At 41.8% G+C, this 14,319-nt stretch overlaps 5 protein-coding genes across 10 annotated transcripts in view; 2 read left to right on the top strand and 3 right to left on the bottom strand.

Moving 5' to 3' along the window:
• LOC135790832 (probable methylthioribulose-1-phosphate dehydratase) overlaps nt 1–3,460 on the top strand; it is a 28,284-nt gene extending 24,824 nt beyond the window's left edge. For all 5 annotated transcript variants that reach the window (XM_065301144.1, XM_065301116.1, XM_065301136.1 and 2 more), the window contains exons 2-5: nt 1,894–2,070; nt 2,451–2,675; nt 2,765–2,994; nt 3,058–3,460. In XM_065301144.1, coding sequence (XP_065157216.1) covers nt 1,956–2,070; nt 2,451–2,675; nt 2,765–2,994; nt 3,058–3,228 — 741 coding nt within the window. In that variant the 5' untranslated portion in view covers nt 1,894–1,955 and the 3' untranslated portion in view covers nt 3,229–3,460. The remainder of the gene's footprint in view (nt 1–1,893; nt 2,071–2,450; nt 2,676–2,764; nt 2,995–3,057) is intronic.
• On the bottom strand, nt 3,014–6,097 carry Usp30 (ubiquitin specific protease 30). The gene is made up of 5 exons (XM_065301038.1): nt 5,512–6,097; nt 5,284–5,453; nt 4,740–5,027; nt 4,454–4,672; nt 3,014–4,323 (listed from the first exon to the last, which is right to left on the bottom strand). The coding sequence occupies exons 1-5, from the start codon at nt 5,765–5,767 to the stop codon at nt 3,868–3,870; spliced, it is 1,389 nt and encodes a 462-aa protein (XP_065157110.1). The 5' UTR covers nt 5,768–6,097; the 3' UTR covers nt 3,014–3,867.
• A 319-nt stretch (nt 6,098–6,416) lies between these two features.
• On the bottom strand, nt 6,417–8,587 carry Srp68 (signal recognition particle 68). Its single transcript, XM_065316104.1, has 3 exons — nt 8,383–8,587; nt 7,947–8,296; nt 6,417–7,882 (listed from the first exon to the last, which is right to left on the bottom strand). Exons 1-3 carry the CDS (start codon nt 8,462–8,464, stop codon nt 6,638–6,640), a joined length of 1,677 nt encoding a protein of 558 aa, XP_065172176.1. The 5' UTR covers nt 8,465–8,587; the 3' UTR covers nt 6,417–6,637.
• A 333-nt stretch (nt 8,588–8,920) lies between these two features.
• On the top strand, nt 8,921–12,857 carry MFS10 (major facilitator superfamily transporter 10). Of its 2 annotated transcripts, none has more exons than XM_065316189.1 (5): nt 8,921–9,424; nt 10,568–10,773; nt 10,833–11,157; nt 11,220–11,599; nt 11,946–12,857. In XM_065316189.1, exons 1-5 carry the CDS (start codon nt 9,280–9,282, stop codon nt 12,456–12,458), a joined length of 1,569 nt encoding a protein of 522 aa, XP_065172261.1. In that variant the 5' UTR covers nt 8,921–9,279; the 3' UTR covers nt 12,459–12,857. The 2 variants fall into 2 exon arrangements, with proteins under 2 accessions (XP_065172261.1, XP_065172335.1); XM_065316263.1 differs by lacking the exon at nt 8,921–9,424 and adding an exon at nt 10,069–10,486.
• Nucleotides 12,858–13,010: 153 nt separating this feature from the next.
• Nucleotides 13,011–13,881, bottom strand: LOC135802716 (nucleolar protein 12). Its single transcript, XM_065316367.1, has 2 exons — nt 13,723–13,881; nt 13,011–13,662 (listed from the first exon to the last, which is right to left on the bottom strand). The coding sequence occupies exons 1-2, from the start codon at nt 13,800–13,802 to the stop codon at nt 13,065–13,067; spliced, it is 678 nt and encodes a 225-aa protein (XP_065172439.1). The 5' UTR covers nt 13,803–13,881; the 3' UTR covers nt 13,011–13,064.
• Between the last annotated feature and the right edge of the window lie 438 nt (nt 13,882–14,319).

Consider the following 14,319-nt stretch of genomic DNA (forward strand, 5'->3'; position numbering starts at 1 on the left):
TTGGACCAATTTTGACGATCTATGATTTTTTAAATTCGTCTCCGTCCCGTCTAGGAGAATAATTATTAAAATATTGAAAATTATTACTTAAAGGGTCAAAAATTACATTTTTACTAAAAAATCGCAATATATTGTGGTACAATCAAGCCTACTTGTAGAGTGAATTTTCAGAAACGTGATTAAACTTCGTAAAATGTCGAATGCGAAATGCGGTACGTGATGATGACTTGCGTATGGTCAGTCTCGGTGGAAGCGCTTTAAAAAGGACGCCAGCTTTAAAAAAGCGCCCCGAGAATTTGATGTCGCTCATTCACGGCGCGCGCTGCGACACAAAGTGAATGTCATCCCCAGCATCCTCTCGCCATCCTCTTATTTTTCTTCGAGTCAACCAAGGCCCGCTCTAATATACGTTTATGGGATCAGCGGGAAGAAAGGACGGCGAACGCGCGCTATTGTGCGGCGCGTCGTGGAACTTATATAAATTTACTTCTTTAGTACTTTATGATGAAGGGTCGAGAGTTGGAATAATAAAAAACAAATTCTGGACGCGGCGCACACTCGGGCAAGAAGTGACCTTTTCCATCGGCCATCGCGATTTGCTGGCGCTATGACTACAACATCCGAGAGATTTCGTTGTTATAAATATCGCCGTAAAAATGATGGCCGCACATCGCACTCGCCGTTAAATACGAAATAAATTTCTATGCATGTAGACAAGGCGTTTTATATGGAAATTGTTCGTGTATAGCGTGAAGACGATTGTGACGCGGATTATCAATGAAAGTCGTGATTGAAAACATGTGTACGCCGGCTGGAAATATAGCAATCAACATTTTCTGCCTTTCGTCATGCGCGCGGTGAAGTTTTATGCTCGCGCATTAACGCCGGTTACACGCGCAGTCACGGTACGCCCACGTAATTGACACACGAAATCAAAAATTGATGCGCATCGAGCACGCATCATGCGTTTTTCAAGGTGGCACTTCGCTGGGAGATGATTTATGCGTGAGTTTTATTACTTTTGAATAATTTCACGCGTTTTACGCTGTTGTTTCGGACGCAGACAAGACAATGTCTTCATTTTCTCTACGGTTGAATCATGCGCAGTTGTAAAACCGTTAAAAATTAAATGGCGGCGGTTGAGTGTCCAAGGGGCGGGGCTTAGAGGCCTTTAAAATTATATTTTAATGTTTTTTTTAATTTTAACTTAAAAATTCAATATTATTCTGTTTTGATTTAAATCTCGATGAAAATTTAATTAAATTTACTTCCTAGTGATATCTCATTTTTTTTCTCTTAATTTACGGCCGTGGGTAAACTTATTGATTTAACTTTTTGATTTTCTTGGAAGTGGAGCGTGTTTTCGGTATCGCGTGGTTTGTCCTTCCTCAAAATGACTTTCTGAAGTGGTGTTTTGTTGCTTTCCACGCGGAATGCAATAAGGAAATTGTTACGGCCAACTTTATCGCATGTCAGTTTATCTCCTTTTTTTTTCATTTTAAATTACAATTGCAAGAGTCACATGCTTTCGTCCAAATGCGCCTAAAAGTTAACTACTTTCCCATCAATCTAATCGAATTGCAAACGTATGATAAACCAGACCATGTGGAGCGTGATCTGGGACGTGACTGCGCTGCCAATGCGCTTGATTTCCATTAGCAATTTGTCTTTAGGCCAGTCGGAGGAAGCTTTTTCGAAAGGGTCAGGATAAAAATTCGACTCCCGCTGCAATTTTTGCATGTTTCTATCATTCATGAAGCCCTATAAGTCATGTGTTGCATTTGTGATATGCACGATGACCTTTTAGGAATTTATTATTGCGCAACCCATAAAAATACCCGTCGTACGCGCGTATCTGATGTGTATTTAAAACGATTTCTTCCTTTTTCAAAGGCACATCATCATCGAATTGATTTATCATCATTGTCGTCAGCCAAAACAATCGCTGACTTAAGATGGCCTGCTACGACATGTCTTTTCGCCAGCGGGACTTGGGCCCCGAGCATCCCAGGAATTTAATACCGGAATTGTGCAGGCAGTTTTACAATCTCGGATGGGTCACCGGCACCGGTGAGTTATCTGCTGGGATTCATTACAAAACGCTGATTAGAGACGTTACACTTCGTTTCTAAACGTTTCTAAACGAGTGATGTTGACTAAGTGGAGCATGTGAAACGCGTTTCATTTACGTTTTACGTTCGTGTCGCGCGTTGTTATCAAGCTTCCACACGCACTTAATGCATTAATTGCTATCAAAATGTAGGCAAAACATTAAAAATGAAGAAATTCCTCGGGATATTACCATTTTACTTGCGTGCGACATGAAAAAACAACTTGATCCGTTTTCTAAACGCCCTCGAAGCTCATGAAAAGTGATTTATTGACATTTTTCGAATTCTCCCGGCTTTGTAATTAATTTTTTACCGTTTTTTATGCGCGTCGTTTCTCAGGAGGCGGAATAAGCATCAAAGACGACGACCGAATCTACATCGCTCCTTCCGGTGTTCAAAAGGAGCGCATCCAGCCCGAGGACATCTTTGTGCAGGACATAAACGGCGTGGACTTGGAAACCCCGCCGCCGTCGAAATGCCTGAAGAAAAGCGCCTGCACGCCGCTATTCATGGCGGCGTACACTATGCGCGGAGCGGGCGCTGTGATTCATACGCATTCTAAAGGTAACGCATTGAAATTTTTCAAAGTAATTAATTTATCATCGCTATTGAAATCGTCGTGCCGGGTGGGTAAAAGGATAATGTACTTTCAGCTGCCTTGTTGGCGACAATGGTGTTTCCCGGCAATGAGTTCCACTGCACGCATTTGGAGATGATTAAAGGCATTCGGAACTGCAAGCTGGGAAGGAACTACAATTACGATGAGGAGTTGATTGTGCCGATTATTGAGAATACGCCATTCGAGCAGGATTTGAAGGATAGTTTGGCGGCTTGCATTCAGGCTTATCCAGAGACGAATGCTGTGTTGGTTCGTCGTCATGGGGTATGTGTTATTCTAGAAATAAAATTTAAAGATTTTATTATATTCTATCTTGTTCCATATCAGGTTTACGTATGGGGTGACAACTGGCGACAAGCAAAAACAATGACTGAGTGCTATGACTACCTCTTCGACGTAGTCATCAGCTTGAAGCAGCTGGGCATCGGGTCGCACCTGACTCCCGAACAGTACGAGCTCAAGTATCAGGCCAACAAGGCCGGAAGACTGAGCGAATAAACCGCCTTGAGTGCCTTACATCGCCCACCGCAAACCCGTCATCATCATCATCATCATTATCATCATCTGGTAACGTCAATTAAACATAAACATATTCTATTCGTTTATGTCCCTTCATCAATTAAACCTACTTCTCCTTACTTTAATATCAATTATCAAGTACATGCTGAATGAAATAAATGGTGGAGCAATATCGCAAATAGAAAAATACATGATGACATTTACACAACAATATTATGTAACATAGAATCCTTTTCGTTATCAATTTTACTAATTATTCTCGTCTAGCGTCTCGTCAGGAAAACTTGCTTCATTATTATTACATCCAGATGAAATTGTACAGTGAGATTTGTAAGCAATCTGATGTGATTTAAGTTTCTGCGCGTGACGATCTTATAGTTGTTTCAGTTCTTAGCCTAATATCCCAAGATGAATGTGTGGTGTATTGAAAAAGTAATGTTTTGAATAAGAAGTAAGAAATAAATACGAATGTGACTTCAAACGCCATGGAACTGGCCACATCTCAAAGTAAGTTATAAAAATACCGAGCATCATAACAAAATATGTACAAATAGTTTTTCTCCGTCATCAAATGATTGCAATTCTCAACACTACTTTATTGCACTGTGGCTTTTATAGTTAGAACACGCCTAGATTGGATGTCTTCTCATAGAAGAGCATGTACGCTGTGCTCTGTAGGACTTCCTCCATACTGACTTCTCGAATTTCCACGTCGGAGGTGTAGAACCACTTGGATGTTTGGTTGCCGCGGCGATAGGTAACAAAGTGCCCGGAGTGGGCGTCACCAGAATGCACGACGACTGCAGCCAGCTGATATACATTACGCCATTCCTTGCCCATGTCGCTCAGGGATCCGGCGTTCCATGAGTGCGGCATGCTGTTGGAGAGCGGCGAGCCGCCCTCGCTGGTGCTCATGTATAGATTGGTGGAGACGCGGCGTTGGTACTGCGATTGGATGAATGTGTACGCGGCGAGAGACAAGCGCATCGGGAACTGCACGTAGTCCTGTCGTTTGGAAACTCCGCTGCCCTGCCATGTGTTTCGGGAGATGTGCAAACACAGGCATTGCGGCAACTTTAAGATAACAATAATATTTCATTAGGTTCAGGTTCAGGTAGAGCTATGTTTATGTGGATTATATTAGTGCACCAAGGGCCCGAGGTGATTTAATCTTGCTTTCATCTTCGATATATAATAGTCTTACCTTTCCAAAATTGAGTATTTTGATTTGCTTGGATAATATCGGTGGATCCGATGGTGACCGATCCCGGTTGCAGTGGTCACATTTCACATCCGCAATCATTTCAGGAGTGACAAAATTAGTCAACAACTGATGTAACTTGTGTCTACCATAGCCCAAATCACCCATTCCGCTTGGCAAAGCAAGAGAAAGACTCTCAAATTTATCGTATCGCACGCTTGACTAAATTAAAACACAAAACACGTAAATAATCTCACCTTTTGTCAAAATAACCATTAGTAATACTCACTTTATGACCACATTCAGTACACCGCAATTGGCTAGTAAGAGTACCACTGAAAGGATGCGACAGTGGTTGTGGTGGCGGTCCAGCAATCTGCAGACTCCTGCAGGAACGCGAGATCCATCTGTAGCGATGGCCGCCCACAAAGTTCAAACTTAAAGGACGACCGATATCGTTCAAGGAGAGAATACTCCCGCGTGGATCGTAATCCGAAGGAGCCGGACTCACCGAACGCTCGTCGCACGGAGTCATCAGCAGGTCATGCAAACCCAGTGCATCGGAAAGACATCCGGACTATTGAAAGGTAAATAGATTTAGATTTACATAATAATTGATTGATTTTGTGCATAAATCTGCATTGTTATGCTTGAGGAAACTCAAACATATATCAATTATTCATAAACGTATTAATTTAGCATCTAATCAAGTCAATATTTGATTAAAGTTAGTTTGATGACTAGTAATAGAGCAGGCATGATATTATAATGAGTAATTGATTGAAAACTACTACTTTTGATGTCAGTTGTAGGAGTATATAAAGATTGTCTACCTTTCTTGTCAATTTGGAACTTTCTTCATCTAAAGTAGTCAAAATAACATTCAATAGCTCATGTGCATCTTGCTCCCCAGACGGAATCACCCAGCCAAGTCGTTTTAATGCATTGATGACTGCGGCAGGTGCATAGGTTTCCTGCATTGATTTATGAGTACCATTCACAACTGTGAAAATCATACAGGTTAAAATACATTAAACGAATAGAAGATATGTAGATGTTACCTGACAAAACAGTGGATAATGTAGATCTAAGACTGGTCTCCTTTGCAAGCCGATCTTGCTCGAGCCAAGAGACAAACTGCGGGCATGCAGCGAGGGCGTGCAGAATAGCGTTGAGGAAACAAGTCTTGCCGAGATTGACTAAACCCGCAAGCCGCCCCCGTCCGCTGTGCCCGGTAGAGGGGCCCCAGAAAACGAACGCGCCGACAACGGCGGCGGCGGTTAACCCTGCCGCCACCAACAGCCTCTCATTCTCCATCGTGCAACTACCCTACTCTCAGCACCTTTTGCGCTGTCCCTCTGCACATGCCACCAATTTGCGGTACGTTTTTGATTCTTTTTAAACGTGAAATGTTTTAAGGTGGTTTTATAACCTCGCGATATTCGATACTTGATCAGAGTGAACGGTGTCCGCCAGACAACGATCGGAATAATTTCTGTTACATGTGAAGGTTCCCAAAACGTGTATATTTTCAATGTATATAACTGAATAATTTGGAGGCACAACCCGTATGCGATGCCGAAAAACGGATTCGCGTTTGTTGCTTTTCTAGCCTGACAGTTTGTAGCACCTAAACAAATCGTAATCAAATTTGGCGCGCACGCGCTCTTTTCATATAGCGCTGGTAGAATGCGCACGATGCGCATGAGCCTTGGTTGTGGCAGCCATTTTGTAAAAACACAAGTTTAAATTTTCTTTCTGATTAATTAGTGATTAGTTACACAAGTTTTAGGTAGTTTTGTTTAACTGCATACTCTCAGAAACCTGTTTAGGACACACGAAAGTGTTTAATGGTCACTACAAGAATATAATCACCAGGTATGTGAAAGTAAAAATTTCAATAATGGTTGCGTAAAATTATGGTCAAAAACGACGTAAATGAAAGCATAATTAATTGAAAACTTCGTATGTCTAATTGTATTTATTCTTAATCAAAGTACAAAAAAGTATTCGTACATTCCACCACATAAAAGTCCAAATCAAAAACTCAAAATAGTCAGGTCTGCAAGAAACAAAGTAATGCTGATGTCCGTTGTATACTGTCAATAAAACATTTGTAAAAACTGCAAATGCGTCGGCAGTAATGTGTATAATGTGCACTTCTGAATTAACAACTAAAATTAATATTTATTTCTTTCCCCAGCCCCACAAGCCTTTGACGAAACCAGAGATACCAGCGCCTTGCTTCTGCTCCTTCTTGGTGCCCTCAACCATATCCTGCAACGCTTCCGGCATCTGCACATAATTCAACGCCAGATCATAGAAAAGCGGCTTGGGGGAGACCGGCGTCATCGGAATCGGCACCGGCACCACATTGGGATTCTTGGTGAGTAGTTGCGGATCCTCACGGAATTCATCCAACCGCTCCATGAGCGGTTTCTTACTCTTGTACTGTTTCTGCGGCACTGGCGCTGCCTCCTCTTCATGTTTCTCTAGCACAACATTCGCATGAGCAACCGCGCGCTCCAAATCCGCTTTCTCAGCGACGTAGTTAATCATCTCGCCTAAAATACCATCGTATTTATTCTTCTTGATCGCGCTGACACGATCTTCACAGATATCAAACGTGGCTGTGGCTTCTTTCCAACGGCGGAACAAAGCATGCGTTTTCGCCATGTAAAAAGCACGCAGAGCTCTGTAAGCATCCAGACGTTGGCTATAAGCTGCCTGCGCCTTGGCATTATCCACCAATTGTTCAAACTGCATTAATTCAGTGTGCTGTTGGATAATAATATCCAGCAGCCTGCAGATATCCTGCGGTTTCTTCGTCTGGCGAATGAGCAGCAGATTACGCTGCACAGTGCGATCGATACGGATCGACAACAAGTAGGATAACACCAACTGCTCTTTCGGATCCTTGCGTACTTCGGAAATAATATCACGCAAGTCAATGAACATGTCTTCAATGATCTTGATCTTGGCTTGTGTAGTTTCAGCGCGGTTGATTGAATCGTCAAGATTCTCAATGGCGAGCAGAAAGATTTTTACGCGATCCATACGAATGGGCACATTGATATCAAACCACTTGATTTCATGCAGGATTGCAGCGGTTTTTTCCTTTGTCTGTGACACTAACGTGTCGAAATTCTCGAGGATACCTTGTGATCGTAATTCGAGTAGATCCACCGCTTTATCTTCGCCGATATTATACGCACAGTAGCGCAAACTAGGTGAAATCTCTTCCACGCGTTGCTTGTAACAAGCCTGCTCATCTTCAGGCAAAGCAGAAGCTAGTTTCTCATAGATTACTTGAGCCTTGGTAAGATTCTCAGTGGCTTTCGCCCATAACTGCAGCTCGAAATGCAGAGTGCCGTGCATCCACGCAACGTAAGCCTGTGCTTCTAATTTTGTTCTTGCATCACATCTATCCAGCTAAATTAGTAAAAAAATCATATAAATTAGTCATTTATAAAGAAAAGGTGTTGATTATACTCACAATACATAACTCTTCTAACAGTAGTGAGTAAACACAGGCTTTTCTAAGTTTCTGAATAAAATGAAACTTTTTCCTAGGCTCTGTGTTTGCCTCCTGTCTCAACTGCATCGCGTACGCCCAGTTGCGTTCCGCCAGCATAAGCGGCACGTGCAGAAAACGCTCATCTGCCTTTGGACTGTTAATGTGTGCTTCAGTAACATCTCTTTTCTTGTAATGTCTGCGATCACCTTGTGGAAGTTTCAGCACAGACCGCAGACGCGCAATACGCCGTGTGCAGTAGCCGCGATACCGCTGGAAGTCGCCGTGGCGAAGACCATGCTGCTGATGGCAATCCTTGATTAGTTTTAAGACTGAAAACGTATTCGGAAGAGTTAATGAAAACATCTGGAGTTTAACCCTAACACGCGTTGGTTTTGTAAATAAACGTGTGGCTTACTTTCAACAGTGAACGGTTTCACTTCGCTTTCCTGCGTTGTTTCATCCTGCTGTGGAACACTGCTGGGTTCTAGTAACACCATGATGGAGAAAAGTTTTCAGCGAAGTCGTGGTAGCTAACCAATGCATATAAACCAGTGCTCGCGGTGCCAACACTTCTGACAGCAGGAGTAAGTTGTGATGAAGTAGCGATAAAGGCGCAATTGAAAAGTGGAAATTTAGCAGTAGAAGTGGAAACGTGTAAGTATTATGAAGAATAGTTCATATTTTGGCCGCTAGTTGCTACACCTTCACTGTAGTGAACATTACCCTAGCGGAGAAAAACCGAACTAAAAAAGTACTTTAAAAAGTAACAATAAAATTAAAAAGTATTATTTAATTAGGTAAACACACAATAACTGGTCTGCAAGATAGATTGATTGTTTATAATCAAATTAAGTTTTAATTTGATGTAAGTATTTCAGTAAAAACTGTTGTCAAGGCATGATACAAACTCCCTTCCACATTCATCGCATACGCTTCGTTGCCTGCGCTTTGTGCGCCCGCCCAACCTGTAAACCGCGGCCGAAACCCCCAAACCCAAACGCTTGTCATTCTCGTCGCTAGCCAGCTGATCCGCGCATTTCTAAATGCATTTTTAATTTCTCTCGTTTTTGTTTTAATCCACACTACAATTACCAACATAGTGCAAACCTGTGAGAAACTGTGACAACCGAAATCCGACGCGAAAACTGTCTCATCACAATTCGCCGCCGTCTGCAGAGCTCGCGCAATTCTGAAGTTCAACGATGATGACTCAATGTGTTCGCCCGCTATAGACACATGAATCAACGCAAACGCACGCATACGCTTCGAAAATTCATTGTTGACTCCGTCTCGCGACCGCCAACGGACTAAAATGTATCGCAATCGCAATCAGGACGACTTCGCGATCAACAGATGCCAGGAAGACGTTCAAGAACAGTACATAAATGAAGAGGAGGAGGATGAGGAAGAAGAAGAAGAGGACGAGGATGAGACGACCAAGATTATTCCACCAGATGGTAATTACTTCATCATTTGTTTCATTTCACGACGACTTGTTGCGTTTTGTTTATTTAGCGATTATGTTTACAATTCAGTTTATGTATTCAGGACAAAATGTCACAGTTCACACAGCGATGTTTTTTTTTTGTTAACTCTTGAACAGAACGCGATTAGCTGTTAAACATTGCCCGGAATTTATCTTAGGATTCAGAGTTAATTCTCTTTGTTTGGTTACGAGTGTGATTAATCGATGAGGCAACGATACTATCGAGGTTTTATTTAATTACTCATGAATGCAACATGGATTAAATTCTTTATTTTTATGTTTTAGGGTCTTACTTTTAGCATAACTAGTTTAGTAAAGGTAAAATAATATTGATTGAGTAAAAAACTAAATAATTTGTTGACTGAAATCGAACTATAGGAAGTAATCAACTCGTTTCCTCTGTAAATCCACAATGAATATGAAACGGGAAGCAACAGAAATAGTTGAAAAAACATGTGGTTTTCATATAATATAATTCGATAAGCTCGCACGTGCTGCGCGATATTTTCGTAATTTATGTGATAATAACATTTCACAGATTTGCAGTCAGTCATTAATAATGCTTAACGAGCGTGTTTATATATGAATTCGTTAATAGAACGACGCTATTATTTGCGAAATTGACGTGTTCTGATTCATCACGCCGAGAGAGTAATTCTCCACCGTGCGAATTCCTTATTGTTATGAAAATTGTTAAGCCGCTGATAAACCGTCCTTGAGCGCGCTCGGCGCAGCTTACCCAACGGGCACACCGGGCGAATCGCGCCGACTTATCAAAAAAAAAACCAACCGTGCACAGTTGGCATGTTTTGATGCGAGTTCTGTCACTGTTTTCACCTGCACTCGGTGCGCGAATCGTGCGACGCCATCGCAATGTCCTAGACGGGGCAGTTTGCGACGCAGGGACCAGCACAAGACGAGTGATTCTTGGAAAACGGCGCGATGACGGTGACGGTGCCGGTGGCGAACGGTGTTGACCTAAAAAAGAAGCATCCGGAGACCGATAATGACGTCACGGTGTACGGCTCCTATGGTATAACGCATAATAATTACCTCGTAAAAACACGCTGATTACTTTCGGAGAGTTGTAATTGTTTTCTTTTTTCTGCGATAGTGGACGACACGAAGGATTGCTTGAAGTCTCGACACATCCTGGGTATCCTCGGCTTTCTTGGTTTTGCGAATGTGTACGCAATGCGCGTGAATTTATCGGTGGCGATTGTTGCAATGGTTAACAACACGGCGTTTCCACCGCCGAATGTCACCTCGCATGATATTTGCCCTGTTCCCAATATGACCAACAGTACAATTCCAGTAGACGTGAGTAATATTTATTTTTCTGCATTTAAAATCATTGTAATCATTATAATTACGTATAGAAAGACGGTGAGTTCGCCTGGGATGAAGCAACGCAAGGAATTGTCCTGGGTTCCTTTTTCTATGGTTATGTCCTGACGCAAGTACCCGGCGGACGTTTCGCAGAGCTTTTCGGTGGAAAAAAAGTGTTTGGTTTAGGTGTATTAATCACTGCGTTGTTTACACTGCTGAGTCCGATTGCAGCGCGGACAAATTTCCCGCTTTTTATCATCGTACGTATCCTGGAGGGTATGGGTGAAGGGGTGACTTTCCCGGCGATGCACGCTATGCTAGCGCGATGGATTCCGCCGCTGGAAAGAAGCAAATTCGCTGCTTACGTCTACGCAGGTAAACAACCACTTTATATAATATAATCCAATGAGATTACAATTGTGTAATTTATATTTAAGGTGCTAATTTTGGCACGGTGGTCTCACTACCCATCTCCGGTTATCTCTGCTCGCTGGATTTCATGGGTGGATGGCCGCTTGCGTTTTACATATTTGGCGTGCTGGGTATAATTTGGTTTGTCTTTTGGTTGCTGCTTGTGTATGATACGCCGACGATGCATCCGCGCATCTGCCGGCAGGAGCAGGCGTTTATTGTCGCCAGTATTGGTCCGCATGACGAGGACGAGGAGAACAACACTATACCATGGCTGAAGATGGCGACGTGCCTGCCGCTGTGGGCGATTTTAGTCACGCAGTGCGGGCAGTCCTGGGCGTTCTACACCCAGCTTACTGAATTACCCACGTATATGGCGAAGATATTACATTTTAATATTGAACAGGTAAATTACGTTTTTGTAGTTAATATCGACTAAATTTGTGTTGCATGGCAACAATGCACTTTTTAAATCCGCCATCTTGCGCATTGAGATTTGATGGCATAATTTATGGAAGCATTCATTCCTGCATGAAAACTTCAATTATTTAAGATCATAAATGGTTATGACATTACCGAATATTGCTTCGTAATCCACCATGCTTTTGTTTATAATGTTAACTCGCCTACGCGCACTTCCACTGTATTTTTACGCACAGTACTTGCTTATGCAACCAGTTTAACGCGTTAAATTAGTTTTTATATTTTTACAGGTTAGAAAAGATAATAATCTGAATATTTTTGTGTTTTAGTTAGCTTTATGGTCATCAGTCCCGTATTTAACAAGCTGGTGGCTTGGTATCTTGACGAGCATCTTCGCGGACTGGTTATTGAGCAAGGGATACCTATCATTATCAACATCGTATAAAATATTCAACTCAATAAGCTCAATCATTCCTTCCCTGGGTTTATTGGGCGTCGCATGGCTTGGATGTGACAGTATCGGCGTGCAGGTGATGTTAGGTCTGCCGGGTGCCTTTGCCGGCGCAGTATACGCCGGCAATCAGATGAATCACATCGCGTTGAGCCCGCGATTCGCTGGCACAATGTACGGAATCACGAACGCTGCCGCCAACATGTGTGGTTTTATCGCGCCCTATGTAATAGGTACAATTATTCAAGGCCAGGAAACTCTTGGACAATGGCGCTTGGTGTTCTACCTGGCGGCGGGCATCAACATCGGCACGAACCTCTTCTACGTGGCATTCGCAAGCGCCAGGGAGCAGCCGTGGTCGCGGTCGCGCCGTCTAAGTAACATCAATTGACATGCGCTGTACCTGACGCTCCTGGTCGACCTCTAGCCGGAGGCATCACTAGCGTAATTTCAATCGGCCCGCACACAAGGTAAAGTGTGTCCGCTGTATATAAACAAATGTTATTGCAACACATAGTATATTTACACGAAGTGAACCAAGCGCACGGCGCTGCGGGGTGGACGAGATGGAAAAGATATTTATATATATACATATAGATATATTCATATATATTTTGCTTCGAACTGTGATGAACGAATTTCGATACAAGTATTTATAAGATGCCGTTGACGAGGTGCTTGACCACAAAACATAGTTTAATTATTTTCTAAGTTGGATATATTGATACGAAGCGCCGGCGGTGGTGTCGGTCGGTATGATCAATAAAATTATCATTGTGTTTAATTACAATTGATTGTCATTGGAACTTTTATCATCATGCATGTAATACTTGCACATCATTATGCATAACCTGCTTTTCTGAGCTGTGGCAACAATATTCATGCATGTAACATTTTCTATTTATGGAAAATGAGATTGTAGACATAAAAAATAATTCACATGTGCTAATAATTAGATTTATTTAGTAATATGCTTGATACTTAAATTATACACAGCTCAGTGTTTGCTCTTCTTGTGTTTGAGGCCTTTGCTGCTTTTATTCAGTATTTTCTGCTTCTCTTTCTTGAGTCTTAAACTTTTTTTCTTCTGTTTTTGTTTCTCCATCTTGTTTTTCATCTGAAATACTTTACTCTTCTTCACATTTTTAGTAGCTTGCTTCTTTAATGTTCTCTTTATATCCTTCTCAGTGTTGAAGACCTTTTTAACTTCTTCTTTGGGCTCTGCCTTGACTTTCTTTGCTTTTAATTCCATGCCTGGCATTTCTTCTGCTTGCTCTTCATTATCATCATCATCTTCTTCCTCCTCAGAGCTTGGTTCATAATTGGGTTGATTTGAACCAATCCAATGATTTTGTTGAGCTATTTCATTTGTGGATAACTCCACAACCTTGACAGTCACATCCTCATCTTCATATTTATCCTCAAGGAGGTCTTCTAGTTCAGGAATAGGTCGATGAGATACGACAAGTTTCTTGTAGGATTCTTTCGCTTCGGCTTTGAGACGTTTGCGTTCGTCTTTGAGCTCTTGTTCGAACTTTTCCTTGGCTTCTTTCTTTCTTTGAAGTTTCCTCTTGTGGAAACCTGTTAAGAACTCTCTGGAAAGTAGATAATTTAATTTTTAACATGTACAGAAGCTGTATGTGGAGTATATTTACTTTCTTTTTGCCTCATCAAACACTAAATGGATCTTATTTGCGCGTTTCTTCGACTTCTTGATTGTCTTTTGTGCACACATCTTGGATAAACTTTGTAAATGCGTGTTTTTTGAGGTTATGTACAAGGTTTTGAATTCAGTGCTAAAATGAAACCTGTAATACCAACTACGGATTTCTAGGGAAATTGAAAATGAAATTAAATGAATTGCAAAACAAATGTTTATTAAATTAAATATTGTTTTTATTAAAATTATCAGAAATCTAACAGGATTTGGTGGAGTAAATGCTTTTGTTTCTTTTTTCTTTATAATTCAAAGATGAAAATTTGTCCACGTTTTGCGTAGTACAATATTGTTTCAGCGTTTTCTTATCAATGTAGTATATGTTTTGGTTGAGTTTTATCGCAAAACTGAACAAAATTGCCCGTTGACGACACAACCGTTCGTTAATTAGCCGTTATCAGTGCGGGCGCGGCGATTAGAATTATTTTAGAAATCCAGCGGCGTTCGGCACGCATGCGTCCGACGCAACCATTTGGACCAATCAGCTGCGCATTGCCGCATAAAGTCGAGCTCATCAGCAGTATGGCTGTCAGTA

The sequence above is a fragment of the Atheta coriaria genome, unplaced genomic scaffold (genome assembly GCF_025399875.1).
Source record: "Atheta coriaria isolate IRGN ID8LTWV9N9 unplaced genomic scaffold, Caltech_Dcor_3.1 hic_scaffold_1_pilon, whole genome shotgun sequence".
Classification (NCBI taxonomy): Eukaryota; Metazoa; Arthropoda; class Insecta; order Coleoptera; family Staphylinidae; genus Dalotia; species Dalotia coriaria.